This window comes from Primulina eburnea, chromosome 15, assembly GCF_022965805.1.
Source record: "Primulina eburnea isolate SZY01 chromosome 15, ASM2296580v1, whole genome shotgun sequence".
Taxonomy (NCBI): Eukaryota; Viridiplantae; Streptophyta; class Magnoliopsida; order Lamiales; family Gesneriaceae; genus Primulina; species Primulina eburnea.
Window position 1 is genome coordinate 27404342 of NC_133115.1, and position 16238 is coordinate 27420579.

Consider the following 16238-nt stretch of genomic DNA (forward strand, 5'->3'; position numbering starts at 1 on the left):
GATGAAAACTGTAGGGAAAAATGGAGATCATATGATGAATATTCTTGTAGGAGTTTATTACATCAATGGAATGCTCAAACAAATTGTTGGGAACATGGAGATCCATATGGTTATATTACGAGAAATGAAATATGGATTCCTCGAGCTTCTTTTACAAGGAAAATGATGCAAAATGTATGTGAAAGCTACATCAGAAGGATTCATTCACAAGAATTGAATGCACTGTTTGATAGTGGGGAATACATGATTTCTCATATTCAAATCCATACGATTATGTTTCTGAAAAAGTAACACGAATTCACGTGACGAGCTAGAGCAAGAAACTGAAGAGAAAGAAGGATTAGCTGGAGGATTCTTTCATAACAATGTGAATTATCAAAAAGAGCATCCCAAAGAAATTGTTGAAGGACTCGTAGTTCCTCATGTTACTTCAGACCCAAAGTACAAGAAAAGACTCAAGAAATTGGAATTGATTATGTTGAGTGTCATGAGACGTATGGAGAAAGTCATAAGTTATGACAGAAAGGGTGAGCAATATCGTGTCTAGCACAGTAAGTGAATTGAAAGAAGCAGTGGAAATTCAGCAGAATTCTGGCCAAGGAAAAGAGATCCAGAATAGCGAGGAAGAGTAGAATAATGACCACAAAAAAATGCTGATGTTTGAGAATCATCAGGAAATTATCACCATTATTTCGATGCATTGCCAGGTCACTCAAATGTGGAAGATGATATCCAAAATCCAGACTGTGTTCATATGAAAGAAGATTTTGCACAGAATGATGGTCTAATGAATAAAGATGAAGAGTTTTATGTTTCGAAGACTTTAGTGAATGATGTGAATAGAATAGCTCGAGAGGCAAAATAGTGGAACATGATATGTTGATTAATCAAATAAGGAAAGAAAAATTGAATAATAATGTGATGAAAAAGTATAGGATTCCCAAAAAAATCATATTTGATGCAAAAAACTTGTGCCTGAAGGTGAAAAACAAGAATCGCCTCTAGAAAGTCATAAAGAAGTGTTGGATACCATGATTTTTGAAGCCAAAGGCAGAAAAATAGCTCAAGAAATCCATAAAAGAGTATTGGGTACCCAAAGATAAGATGTTTGAAATGAATGACACGTACACAAAAAGTTCAAGCAGAGAGAATCATAATTTTAATGGGAATGTACTTGAAAGATGGTGGAATGTAAAGGATAGTAGAGGATCCATGACCAAAAGGCCAAAGAATCAAGAATATCATCTATGATCATCAACCATAAAACCAAGGAGTCAAGAATATTTCGGGGATTCAAATCTCGGAAGACCGAGGATCATTGATTATGGTAAAAGATTCTTCGCCTCAAATATAGAAGTCAACAATGCATCAAATCATCATTCTTCAAAGTTCAATGGAATCAGCTTAGGTTGAAGATTGAATCTCAACATGGAAGATCTCCATGATATAGGTTGTGGGATCAGAAGCATCTTCAGATGAATACTCAAAGGATTACCAATCCTCCTACTCAAATGATCAATTTAAAGAGCATGTAATTCGTAATTCCTCCTAAATCAATGAAAAGAATAGTGGTGAGTGGTAAACTTCCATAAGTTTTCACTTACACCTACTGAAATTCAACAGAGATCTTTTGAAGAAGATAAAAATTTGAGGAAGGAATTTACAAAATTAAATTTATTGGGTTGAAAGATGACGATGAGGAACTGATACTTGAGGGAAAAGTTCACAAAGCATAATAAAGTTTCCAAAAGAAGGAATGTAGTTGCAGTCGAAAGATCTGTATGTGGCTTGTCTTAGGTGGACTATTAGAGTTGTCAGTGTGTTTAAGATAAGTTGGCTTTGATTCTTAAGATAGCTTTGAATTTATTTGGCTTATTTGTTTGAATTTTTTGCTTCGGATTCTGGTGTTGTTTGGTGTGTTTGAAGGCAAATCCTTGCTGCCATGTTGATTTGGAGTGAACTCACCGAAATATTTAGAATAAGAAATTCACAGATATCTTTTGGTTTTATGTCTCCTTTGTGTTTGCTTCAATTTTGGTTGTGTGATCTTTATGAGCCTGCGTATATTTACATGAAATTCTGGTTATTGGACAATTACCCATATGAAATTTCGATATTCCCCGATCTTTGTAATTCATTCTATGTGATGTCTTGATGGAAAGTAGGTTGTGCAACCATTTTTATTAATTTTTCTCTATTTTGTTTATAACGTGTATGAAGAATTTCTACAAGGGGGAGAATAGGCTTATAAGTCATTCTTTGCTAAAATTATTTTTAAATAATGGCGGAACATTTGTGCATTGATATAAATGGTTTCTTATTGACTTTTTGTAGTTACTGAATTCTTGGGATAGTATTTGTTGGTTTTGTTGACCAAGTTGATGGTAACGTGGAGTCGATTGTTACAAACCTTGAAGCATTGGTGAAATTTGTTAAAAATATGTTGTTTAACTGTTGGTTTGGTAAGAAAAATCAGATAGTTTGTAACAAGTTGTGTTGACTGACATGTTTGTATATAATGTTGATGAAAATAGACTTGTTAGCCATTTTTCAGTTTTTAAGAAAATTTGAGCAGAATTTCTCTTGTAAATGTGATATACCAAAAATACAAGTATATGCAGACAAATCTCAGGCAACAAGTATAATGTTAACATGTTTCCAAGAACAAAGTTTGGTTTTCAAGCCATTTTACCGTGCTTATAAATTAGAAAGACATTTGACAAACTATGACAAACATATGCAAAAAGTAAAATAAAAAATACAACTATTATTCCTAGTATATGTTTTTTTAAATTCTTCCCAATGTGTGTGTAATTGCATGGGTATGTGTTCAGTTGCTGGAAAAAGTTTCTGTTCGAACATTTCATTTTCAAAATCTTGATTTTGATGTTTATAAAACTTGTTTATTTGTTTCTAATAAGTTTACCTAAGTGCACAGAACAGAACTGAACTGATCAGGCTTCGAACTGATCAGTTACCAAGCTTAAACTGAAGCTATTGAGACACAAACTGAAAGTGCCAACTGATTGATCGAACTGAACAGTATAACTGAAGTATCAAGAGTAGTTCAACTAATTGTCCAGTTGATAGGTGGTTCAACAGAAAATCTTCGAAAAGCCCAGTCAGCTGATGAAGTGTTCAACTGATGAAGAGCCCAACTAACCGGTTCAACTGAATCAGTTAAATCAGTTCAGCTGACGAGTCAACTGATTTCACCTCACCAGTTGAACCAGTTCAAGACTAGTTCAACTGACCAGTTCTGTAAGGACCGTGTATCGTATTATTGTAAATCCTGTGTGATTATCGATAATTTATGAAATTGTCATGTGATTATGTATTTGATGTGTATCGTGACAATGGAATTGAGAAAAGGAGTATTGGATATGAATTGACGTTGTAAGAGCTCGAGTGGAAAAGCCGGACGCCAATATAATACCAAAACCAATCTTTGGTACAGAATATGTGGCGCCCGGGCGGTAGAAAATGACCGCCCGAGCGCCAGTGTGGAAGGTATGTTCTCGGACAGAACATGCCGCGCCCGAGCGGTAATTTGTAACCGCCCGAGCGCGGAGCAATTGTACTCGGGGGCAGAATGTCTCGCGCTCGGATGCGAGAATTCTACCACCCGAGCGCCGAAGGCGATGGGATAAGAATAAGTTCTTTCTTTCTTTCCTCCGTCATTTATTTTCAGTAACTTCGAGAGACACGAGAGATTTTGATTTTCTTCCGTCCAAATCGACATTGAGATTTGAATATCGATGTATAAAATAAATGTTTTGTTAACACACATCATTTGATGCATATATCGATACATGACATGCACGTTGAGCTATGGTCCTGGAATACCCTGATATGATTTGATTGGATTATGGGGTTTGTGAACACAATGCTATGTTTGGTATTACATGACCCTTAAAACATAGACATTTGTGGCATATGAGAATTGGGATTTGATGGCGCTTCGTCGACGCTATCATACGAGTATCCCTTATTGAGGCCGGTGTGCCAGCTCGAGCATTGATTTGATAGCGATTCGTTTGATTCCGACATGTGCTCAGTGGATGGGCATTTGACCTGATACCTCCACGACATTCATGCATTGCATACCATATATCATTGTTTAGATACTTGTGGTATATATGATGGTTGTTATATACGGAGCTTTGCTCATCCCCAAGGGGGGCTGTTGTTGTATTTGTTTGTGGACAATGGCAGGTACTCCAGGATATCAGGAGACCGGAGAGGGTGCTTCAGGAGGGAGTCACAGTTTGAGTTGATGTTTATGTTTTGTTTCCCAGTATATATGTATATGTATCTATATACCGGGGCATGTCCCGAGGATATGAGTTGTTTGTATATGATTGACTTTGATTATGTGTGGGCGTGTTTTATGATTTGAAATTAGATACTATTTTTAGTATTCAAATTATATAGAGATATTTTGGGCTCATTGTAAAGAAAATTTAAACTCGTTTTCCGCTGTAATTAATTAACCTTAATCAGATTGCATTGTAATAACGATTAGAAGCTAAGGGCCCCACAAGTTCAGAACATCAGTTAGGAGCGAACTAGTTTGCAGATAAGACAAGCTTAATCCAGCTATGCACAAAGGTACAAAAGCTATTGTACGATCAAGGTACAATAAGAGACGTTGCAGCAGTGCTTAAAAGCAAATGTTCCAGATATTTATTTGGGGGAACAAATTCAACCTGCAACGGATTCATTCACTGAGTCTCACTGTACGTTTTCATCCAAACTCCTATAAATAGAAGCCGAAGCTCAGTGAAGAAAATGATGAGAGTTGATGAGTGAAAAGATAAAATACAGAGAGGGCACACATAATGCTTATCATCTTTGAAGAAGCGGTCAGCTCAGAGGGAACAGTTCAACTTGTTATCATCTTAGTTTTAGAAGCATATTTCACTCAGTGTGTGAGAACTTTCGGGTAGTTTTCAGATATCAGTTCTCACTCACACACACACACCACCACTCAAATATCGTCTTGCACAAAGATGTAAAACTTGTGTCTGTAGTCTTTGACACACATGCGTTAAACAATTGTTGGCTGGAAGATGATGCCTTCAGTCTAGTCTAGGAATTCAGTTAGGTAGTTGGGTAAGTCCTAAGCTGAGTGAGTTTGTACAAGGTGTTGTATAAATCAAAGTCTTCTAGTGGATCCTACCCGAGGTGGTTGAAGGGGTGACAAAGGAGCAGTTGAAGTCTTCAAACATCCATAAACATATCTTGTGTATTTAATTGTTTAACTACTATTTTCAAACTGATTTGATCAGTTAGAGCATCCGTCAGTTCAGTTTTCACCATAACTGAACTGATATTTTTTACAACCAATTCCCTTTATTTTCAGTTATTCAGTTACACATGATATAAAACATATAAGCTTTCTTAAAGAAAGATTACTTCAAGTATTTTCTGCTTGGTTTGTAACCAAACTCGATCTAATTCATCGGTGTTTACATTCTTAAGCTATTGCAGCTCTTGGAGAATATTGTGTTTGAAGCATCTCACAGGTGCCCGAACCTATCCTTCAGTTTCATCTAGGATTGATCGTTTCTTTGAAGTTGGATAGTGACATTCTTATTAGACAAGCTTCTTCATTTTCATTGGCCTTTGAAATCCTCAAATTCTCACATTTCTTTTACTGGTCATTCTGAGAACCGGGTGAGAAATAATAGAGTGGTGATCAACAAAACTATGAATGCTCAAATAACAATGCTATGTAACAAAGTGGAAGAAGAACATCTACCCATCCGGATATAAGTAGCCTAAGAGGAAATTTTTGCTTCAAAACATAGTAGCCAACTAATGGTTTTTCTCCTCAAATGCCAAGGTCTAGAGGATGTAGTGTGAATGTGATACAGTTGGATATAAAATCGGCAAAATGTAGAGGATAAAGTTCATTATTGTTAGGGATATTGTCATGAAATAGCAGCATAGGCCACGAGCTTGAGAAAAGTAGTATCCATGTATGAGTTTTTCTTAAAAGTTATTATTTGGTATTCTTTATACACCTGCTTGCAGACTCAAAGAAGTTCAAATAAGACTCAACTCAAAGAAAAATAATCCAAGAAAAAACTTGAGCTCATGATCAATGAAGTTCCAAGTTGAACCACAAAGCAAACATGGAACACAATCCTCATTCAAACAAAATATCAAACACCTTGAATGTATGAGCATGAAGGGAGGAAAATTTAAAGCATTGGTGATGAAGACTTGAAAAAATGGTGAAAGTTTACCGAATCCTTGAGCTAATTCGGCTAGACACAACGTTGTTTAAACCTGGGTATTTGTTGAAAAATTGGAGAGTGACTCGGTGGTGATGTGCTCGATGGCAATAAACACAGTTGTGATGTGAGAAATCCCGAACAACGGAAAAAGCAGAGCAAGATTAAAGAAGAACTTGGGGTAGATTGCAAAAAAAAAAAAAAGGAAAGACGCTGGAGGAGCTTGAGTCACAACAAGACTGCTGAATGTGAGGAAGGATGAATGCAGTAAAAATAGATCGAGTAATGAAGATGCGGAAAGTGAAAATACTCGTAAGTTAGTTTATCTAGGGTTGAAAGATTGAAGATTGGTAACTTAAAAAATGTTTGGGCTTAGAAGATTATCATTGTTGGAATTCACTTGGAGGATGTAAGATGTTATCGGGAGGCAGAACATGTCAAGAAAAATGTTAATATAATATGGGTTTCATGCAAAAAATTTGGAATGGACAAAGTCGGCAGCAAATGTATATAAATAGCCAAATTAGATCATCGACCAAATTGACTATAGGGGCATTTGTTCGGCCCAAATCGTGTAAATTCAATTTAAATTTAAAGACCCACTTGATTAGCCTCCATGAAGTGTGGGGAGTTGGCCGATTTAAAGGGATGATGTGTGCATGACCGACGAAGTTGACCCATGATCGATCGTGGTTGAATGTGGTCAAACTGCTCGGAAGAGTTGAACAAAATCAATGAAAGAAGTCATCAAAAAGCCTCTCGACAACAAAATCAACAATCAACTTCTACAAAATCACATCAAAATACTCTCTGAAAAATTTCATTAATCCAAGTTCATTTTAGTTCGTTTATTTCAAATTATCAGTAGTACAATTCCATTAGTTTTTTTAGCATATTCTTTTAATTTTTATTTTTAGTTGTAAAAGATGGTGAATCCAATTCATAATAGCACAATTAATTTGGAATTGTTCATGAATTTAATTTCTGCAATTTTCATCAAATTCCTCATTTAATATCTTGGTTTTGTGACTTACCGAGAGAGTTAGAACAAACAACCGAATCAAGATCCACGTCGCTTGAGCTAAAAGTCAGATTATTTAAAACTTTTTCATGATTCTGTGCCTAGCAAACCCACAAATTTTCATGATAAACAAATAGTAATGTTTTTTTTAAAAAATTAATTTATGAGAAAGTTGGTCTTTAATTTTTTCACTTTATGATTTTAGTCTTCTATGTTATCAAATTTCAGTTTTAATCCCGTATTTTTCCCATTTTTGGAGATTTTATTCCTTTTTCAGCGGGAGTGTTGTTGTAATATTACACACGTTGTATTTGTGCCATATCAGTGCCATGTAGGAAAATAACTAAAATCACAAAATAGATGATCAAAATTACAAATAGACAAATATATAAACCAAAGAAAGCAAATTATTTTTCTAAATATAACTTCAAGAATAATGTGATTTTCTGGTATTTTAAAAATTATGCAAAACATGACAAAATCAGGAAGTGTAAGGTACTATCAACAAAGACATATATATCAATACATGTGTGGAATTTTTTCTTTTTAAAAAAAAAAATTAATGGCCAAAATATGGTCTTTTTTAATAAAAAAATATTATAGCAGAATCCGAGGAATTGTTTCTCAAAGTGTCACATATTTTAAAAAGTTCTCATTTTATTATAGTTTGGTAAAAAAAATATATTTTTATAATATTTTATTAAAATCCTCGATTCCGTGTGCTAATTCTTTATATTCAACGTACTATAAAAGCAGTCGTTTCTTCGAAGCCTCGCAATTCTCCACATTCCCAGCTGTATTTCTACGCTTTCCTCTGAAATCTCAGTCCATCTTTCGGATTTTTCTCTTCTTCGCTCAAAAATCAAAACTCAGATTCGATTTCAGTTTCTGCGGAGAAGGAGAAGCAGCGGAAATGGGGTCGCAACAACATTTGGATAAGATGCAGCAGCGGCAGAGCTACCGGAACCTATGGCACACAGATCTTATGCGCACCATTCAGAATGATCCTCCCTGTATGTTTGATTGCATTCCAACTTTTTTTTTTATGTATGTAGTTGTTTATGTAATTGATGGTAACTGTTTTACCTTTTTATGATTTCCTTTTTTGTGTTGGGTTTCTATTTTGCAGATTGTTGCTTGGCGCTGTGGTGGTGAGTGAGTAATGGAGTTTTGATTTTGTTGTGCTGTGATTTCTTGGTGTTTTTGTGGTGATTAAAGTTGCTATTGCGTTCTGATCTGAGTTCTTGTTTTGAGTTCAATATTTTTCCCCTAATAGATGAAAAGTCAATTGCTGTTTTTTGCGGTAAGACATATTGGTACAATATTAAAACTTTTCTGTGACAAGAGAGTTGCTTTGAGCAATTTATTTAAATTTCATGTATTGAACATTAATTTCTTTTTTTTTTGGTTACCAGATTTTAGATTGACTTTGACTTGCACAAATATTTAAATTCCCCGTGCATGGTTTCACATCACAGAAAATATATTATATAGTTCTGCATTGATTTTAATGCACATACACGACTAAGGAGTAAATAAATTTACCACTATTCAAAGGTTAATGTAGAACAATGAGTAATGAAAGTTTCTTACTCAATGAGTATTATTTCTTACTGTGAAATGGATCTCAGAATCCTTCATTCTCTTTTTTTTTTGATGAAAAACTAAGAATCCTTCATTCTCGAGAGGTATTATCATGATTTGAACTACTTTATTCCTTTTATTATTTTATTTTTGCTTACGATCTGACTGCCTTTTTTTTACAGAATGAATCCCTTTTTACGGCATAGTATAAATGTTGTTTTTTGTTTTTGGCAATTGATTATTGGAATTAAAGGCCAAATGGTAATATGAACTTTTATTAAGCTCCCGCTTTTGCTGTAGAGGTATGCAACTAAAGTTATATACTCTGTGTCAACAAGATCTGCTTTAGAAAATACATTATAAGATCTTCTATATCCCATTATTCCTGTTTCGTGTCATCTGTTGATTAAGGATACCTGTTCATGGCTATCTCGAGAAACCTCTATTTTATTTCAAGGTGGTCCCTTGACTGAGCTTTTCATGCTTCAGTGGTGTAGTCTGAATATGATATCCATTGATAATAACTATGCTATTCTTAGCTTAGTGTCGCATAAAACTGCTTACTCTAGGTTTGATGAAGAAATATAATGATGCTGACACGGGACTGGAAATTACTTAAAAGTAAACCAAAATTCTGATTGATGTGCCTCATAATTAAAGAATCAATGTAAAATTGAATCAAGGCCTGATTGTATGATACAAATGAAGCTTTCTATATATTATGTATGTGAAATGAAATTAATGTGTTATGGATCAGTGATATGGAAATGATAGTTGATCGAACGATGTCAGAGTTCTTTTGAAAACTTTTGTGTTGACCTGATGAAATTGTACTTATGTCGTATCCGTATCCATGTTCTATCTATGTCCAACAATTTAGAAATTTTTTTTAGGAGTATCCGTGCTACATAGAGGACTGAATGATATAAATGAAGCTTTCTATACATGATGTATGTGAAATGGAATTCATGTGTTTTGGATCTGTGATATGGAAATGATAGTTGATTGAACTATATCAGAGTTTTTTTGAAAATATTGTGTTGTAACTGACCTGATGAAATTGTACTTATTTCGTAATTTCAAAATTTGCAGTGGACCATGTATATCTTATATGCTTCGGAAAAGAGCCCTTTACAATGATATGACTCGGTAGTTGAAGTCTCATCCCTTGCTAGCTTGTTATTGAATCCACCTGCTTGCATGATTGAAGTGTAATTGTGTGTTCAACAGGTATGTCTGCTGTGCTGGCTATATGCCTTGCAGTGGTCGATGTGGAGAAAGTCGTTGCCCTGAATTTTGCCTTGCCACAGAGGTAAAACCAAATTTGGTTTGGATTGTTTTTAAGAATTAGTATTTTATCTTAATATGAAAACATTATATACGGTCACTTTAATCGCCATTTTTCAATTATGAGTAATAGTAGTGTACTGAGACCGATTCTTATTACCTATTTATTGTCTTTCAAAATTTCAGGTGTTCCTATGCTTTGGAAATTCAGTAGCCTCAACAAGGTTTTTATTGCAAGATGAGTTTAACATACAGACGACGCAATGTGATAATTGCATAATTGTATAGTTTTTCTCTCTGGATCTATTTTCGCATCAACCCTAGTCTCCACTACTAAATATGCCTGAATCTTTGAGTTTTTGTACCCTATTTGATCTTGTATTGATTCTTTACTTTTAGGGTTTCATGTTTTGCCTCCAACAAATTGCTTGCATTTTTTCAATCGTTGCAATGATTGTTGGAAGTGAGGAACTTTCAGAGGCTTCTCAGATACTGTCTTGTTTCTCTGATATGGTGTACTGCTCGTAAGAAACTTAGCTTTAGCTCATCCGATTTCTGGTAAAGGTTGTTGAGTTGTAATGATATCTTCCGAAAATAACTATATATTTTTATGCTTTGCAGGGTTTGCGCTTGCATGCAGGTTAGCACAAACTTCATATGATTACTTGGTGGATTATGATACAGTAAAATTTATAGACTTTGACACGAGAAATATAGGTGAACCTTGTAGGGATACATGGAGGGCAATTGCCCCACTTCAAATGCAAATACGTTCAGTATTGAATATATATTATATATTTGTCTAAAAACACTACTTTGACTTCCAAAGTGTAGTAAGTTGCACCCTTCATCTGCTGTGAGAATGAGGAAGTGACTTTCCGAACATTCAGAAATTGTGAATTAAAATAAAACTGGATTTTATGAAAATCCTCATCACATTGTTTGTTATACACATTGGTATTCTCTTTAGTCCTTGATTCTGTGGTAAAACATTAAGAAAATTGCCATTCTTTGGTTTGGTTTTAAAGACTTGAATAAAATGTTTGCATTGTAGTGTTTTATATATTTTTTCTGATTTATGCTTTTCTTTTAATCTTCTCACCCTGTTTGACTCACCTACATTAAATGCATCTTAAGAATGTAATCCTGACTCTTTGAAAGGAGAATGGATTAAAAGCAAGTTACCTATCTTTCTCTGTCCTTCTAACCATCTCTACAAAATCATGGATTCAAATGTGGCATAAGCATGTAGTTAACATTAACTAGCTCGTGGTTTCTCATCTTTGACTACTGCTTGTTTGGTCTTGATATTTCAGACGCAACACAAGATCGAAATGGACAAGCGAGATGGAAAGTTCGGCCCGCAACCAATGATGGCACCAAATGTCCAGCAAATGTCACGTCTCGATCAACCATATCCCCCTTCTGTTGGATATCCACCTGCATATGGCCAGCCCAATTATCCTCCACCTCATCAAGCCCCGGGCTACCCACCTGCCGGCTATCCACCTCCCGGCTACCCACCTGCCGGCTATCCACCAGCTGGCTATCAGAGGTGATGATCGTTCCAGTTTTTTCATGTCTTTCTACTACAAACTCGAGACCATAATTTGCCAGTGCGTGCATGATTGGTTTGTTACTGATGTATTGTGGACATTTGAAACTTGGAAGAACGTGTTAAATAGCGATATAGTTGCATATTTGATGGATTATTGTAAGTTTCTCAATTGATTGATGAACATATCTAGTTTGCAGCATCTGTATTTGAGCTTGTAACTTGTTCATACTTTTGCATTGAACCCAATATTTAGATGCGCAGAATTTTTTATATGAATGGGCCATGAGGTGAATATATACAATTCTATTCACTCAGTCCCTTATGTGGCATTCATTTCTATCTTGTTTTTTTCTCAGCAATAAAACACTAAATTGGTCATGTGGCTTTTACTTGCTAATTCTATTGAAGGTGGACATAGTTTTTCAGATGAGATGAAATATGCGAAATCACAAGTTCGTGTTATGATGTCGTATACGACTCAGTGTCCAAACGATGATTGATATGATACTTGTTATTTTGCAATTTTCATGAATATGGTAGGGTAATCTGCAACTTTAAAAATTTGAGATTGTCTTCGGACGGGATGTATTTAATTTAAATTAAGGGATTTGCATTCCAAAATGAGAATCGAAATATTAAGAGATTTAAATTAAGGAATTTGCATTCCCAGTAGGACTAGGATCAATTATTGCACTTCAAAAATCTATTTCTCAATAATTACATTCATTGCGATCAAAGAGAATCGAACTCGTGAACTTGACTTTGATATCAATTGTATAATCGATCGCTTGCTCTTTTACCAAAAACTATAACCGATGGTAATGGTGTGCAACTCAAATATTTTAAATAGTACATCAGCCCAAGCACCACGATTCGACCGCTCTTCGACAATTATTGCACTTCAACAATATCCCTCATAATAATTGTATTCATTGCAATCAACATGAATTGAATCCGTGATCTTGGCTCTGTTACCAATTGCAAGATCGAGCGCTTATCACTTTAGCAAAAACTTATAACTGGTGATAACGATACAACTTAGATTTTTTAAACTGTACAACCGTCCAAACACTACGATTCGATCGTTTTCTCGACAAAAATAACTATCGCACTCCGTACACTTACTATATCTATATTAGTTTTCTTAAATCAGTATCTTCCGCTGTATTCATGCGATAAAAATAATGGGTTGTTTCGACACCATGATCCCCTGACGCAGCATGTGAGGTCTCCCTCTATATGGAATTACGTAACATCAAAGTCGGATTGTGGTCGGAATCATAATTAGCCATATCATAGCTGCATAATATTCAAAAAATAATAATGAAACACGATAATTTTTTTTTAAAAAAAAATATTTACTAAAAAAATTGTTCTAATTAGTTAAAAATTTACGAAAAGGCATTTCCAGAGTTATTATTTTCCATATAATCTTTAATCTTTTTACGCAAAAATTATATATATATATATATATATATATATACGGGAGATAAATTCAAAAAATATATATTTATATAAACGATCATATAATCACCTAATCGATCAACCTTTTCTTGGAATATAATCATAATTAATTTGAGTTTAAAAAGGTCAAATTGGTCGGCCTAACAACAAAAGTTTGGAATTTTTAAACCACGACACAATTTAATAATCATTCAAAATATTCAGAGAAAGCCCAAATAAGATTCCAAGGCACAAAGAATAATATATAACTTATTCAAAAGAATCTATGCTAAAATATTATAGACATGATTTAAGTTTCAACAAAACAAAAAAAATTATAATATGCAAACATTTTGTATTTTATTTGGACGAGGAATTTTTTTTTAACTATATTATATAATTATTACTGAAATTTAACAATAAATTAATAAATGTCCATTTTTAATCCCAATTTGCGTAAATTTTTTATATATTTTAATGGGCATAGAAAATTGGAATTTCACTTTATATGTTGTTTGGTGGGTGTTGACTTGACGTAGACGTAACCTTAGCTGCCACATGTTAGGAAACTTCTCCGCAGGCATCTAAATAAAAAAAATATTCTTTTGTATATTAAATGAAAATTTGTATTTTAATTTACTGCATACATAAAGCCCTTGAATATACAAAAAATACAATGAAGTTTGTCTCGTAATATAAGATCATGAAACTCATTAGAAAGTATATCATGTATTCTAAACATATTCATAGTCGAATAAACCGCATAAAATAAGGATAAATGTCGCTTGAGCTTGAAATTAATATTTGTGATGTAAACGTCATGTTTCATTATCAAGGGCACGAAGATATCTATTCATACAAATGAACGATCATTTGATGATGCACTAAACAACTCTCACTCGCACTGTTATAACTTATCGAGTGAAATAGTACGTGCTTATAGTTGTACACCATTAGTCCTTTGACCCGAGACAACGTACATGCTCTATGTACTAGCATACACTTTGATTTGTTTATTGACTCCATTGAGGGTCATCGGGTGGCGAGGTTGAGTGTAGTTTCGAAATGCATAGGAGCCGATACATTGTAGTCGGGGATTCACCGTTTGCCTATGGGCGAAGATATCTTATGTGATCTAATGAGTTAATAATACAAGTAATCTCTGACCAAAGTAAGACATGTGCATTTTGGAAAGATATTTCCTCAATTGGAGATACCATGTCACTGTTATCACTCAAAGATACATCACATCGTTATCGAATTTATATAAAACTCTCGATATATAAATGGTTGTAGATTCGATCTGGATATATGAGGCGAATGGATCATACTGTATGCTAACCATAACTTAAGTTTCCTGAAGGCACTATCAATGATACTTAAGGGGTCATGGGGTGATGCTACAATACACTCTACCATGATCCGATAGGTGCAATCAGACTTGAGTTCTGACATTCTTGATCAAGGGTTGAGAAAAAAATGAGCATAATTAGGGTAAACCCAAATAAGAATAAATATTATTCTGAATCACAAGAAGTTGAGAACCCACGACTAGCTATATCCTTGAACCATTGAGGACCACACAAATATTAGATTTTGTGTTCCCATTGACTAAGGAATTGAATTTGACAACTGTAGTTTGATGAAAATCAAACAGATTGCTTATAAAGAAATTTATAAGTTTGTTCCATGTATTAGAAGTTGTCGAAGTTAGCTTAATTGTTAATTAAATGATGAGTGTGATCTTCAAAATTTTTAATTTTCAATATTTGTACTCTCGTTACATCAGCGCTAGTCCGTTAGTCGAATGGAGCTATAATGAGCCCACAGTTATATATTTAGTATATTTAGAATCTACTAATTAAATAATAATATCAGTAGTTATAACTACTATATGAACAAGATTTCCATGGAATGTTGAAGAGAGGTCTAGAATTAAATAATTGAATGATTAATTGACAGTTAATTAAGAAATTAAATTATAGTTATTTAATTTACATATATGTCTATATACACACACTTGTGGATATATTAATTAAAATATGTGTGTGTGTGTAGAGATGTAAATATATATACATATATCATACATTATCAATAATTGATTTTGTGTAATATATAAAACATGCAAATTTTAATTAATTAATTAAAATAAGAATCATAAATGTATCATTAAAGGACATATGAAACAAGATAGTTTTTTCACACAAATTTTTTTCCTTCTCTCCTCCCTCAACAAAGTTTTCGGCCACCTTTAATTTTCACAAGAAAAATTCCATAGCAACATCGCCACAGGTTCTCTGAAACTCCAGCGATCCAGTCTCAACAGAAAAATTATTTAGGATCTCTAGTGTGATCTAAACAAAAAATTAAGCCTCCAATCATGGATTTGGTTAGGCAGATAAAAAAGAAGAAGATCCGTTCGTAGTGAATTACAATAAGTTCTATACCCGCTTAAAAAATCAGAATAGTCGGAGCCGACATTAAATACGCAAAAGTAAATAAAAAAGCATCATATAACTGTTATAAATCATATGACATCCAAGGAACGTTTTAAACATCGAAACTAAAATGTCTAAACTTCCACTATGCCTTGGGTGTGACAAAATGGTGCTTCAACAGTCATAACAGAGCCATTTTTTTTCTCAATCATTTGATTTTTTTTGTTTATATTGTGTTGCGTACTTTATTGGATTTGAAATTCCAGAAAATCATAGCCCTCGAAAAATTGTATTTAAAAAAATTATTTTCTTTCGCGGCTGCCAGAAATTGTTCTGGGCAGAGCACGAGCGGGAAAACAATATGCTGCCCTGTCTAGTTTTAAAATTAAAAAATTAATTTTTTTCGCTGTTGCCCGGAATAGTTCCGGGCAGCACACACATGCATGTAGTACGTTGGCTTCCAAGATTTTAAATAAAAAATAAAATAAATTTTTTTGGATGGGCTCGCGAAAGAAGCTGCCTGAACAAGCAGAACTGTGCAGATCAAGGGCATGGACATGGTGTCTGAGATGCTCTCGAGCAGCCCTACCCTACACGGGCTCGTTTTGATGCTCGAAATGATTTTCTGTTTTTTTTCCCAAAAATTTTGGTTCAAAATTGATATT

General features: G+C 34.1%; 1 protein-coding gene across 1 annotated transcript; it reads left to right on the top strand.

Annotated features, from left to right (window-relative positions):
* Positions 1–8004: 8004 nt before the first annotated feature.
* LOC140813923 (uncharacterized) lies at positions 8005–11964 on the top strand. The gene is made up of 8 exons (XM_073172735.1): positions 8005–8276; positions 8393–8414; positions 9940–9996; positions 10078–10159; positions 10321–10416; positions 10534–10658; positions 10756–10774; positions 11451–11964. The coding sequence occupies exons 1-8, from the start codon at positions 8177–8179 to the stop codon at positions 11691–11693; spliced, it is 744 nt and encodes a 247-aa protein (XP_073028836.1). The 5' UTR covers positions 8005–8176; the 3' UTR covers positions 11694–11964.
* Positions 11965–16238: the final 4274 nt, after the last annotated feature.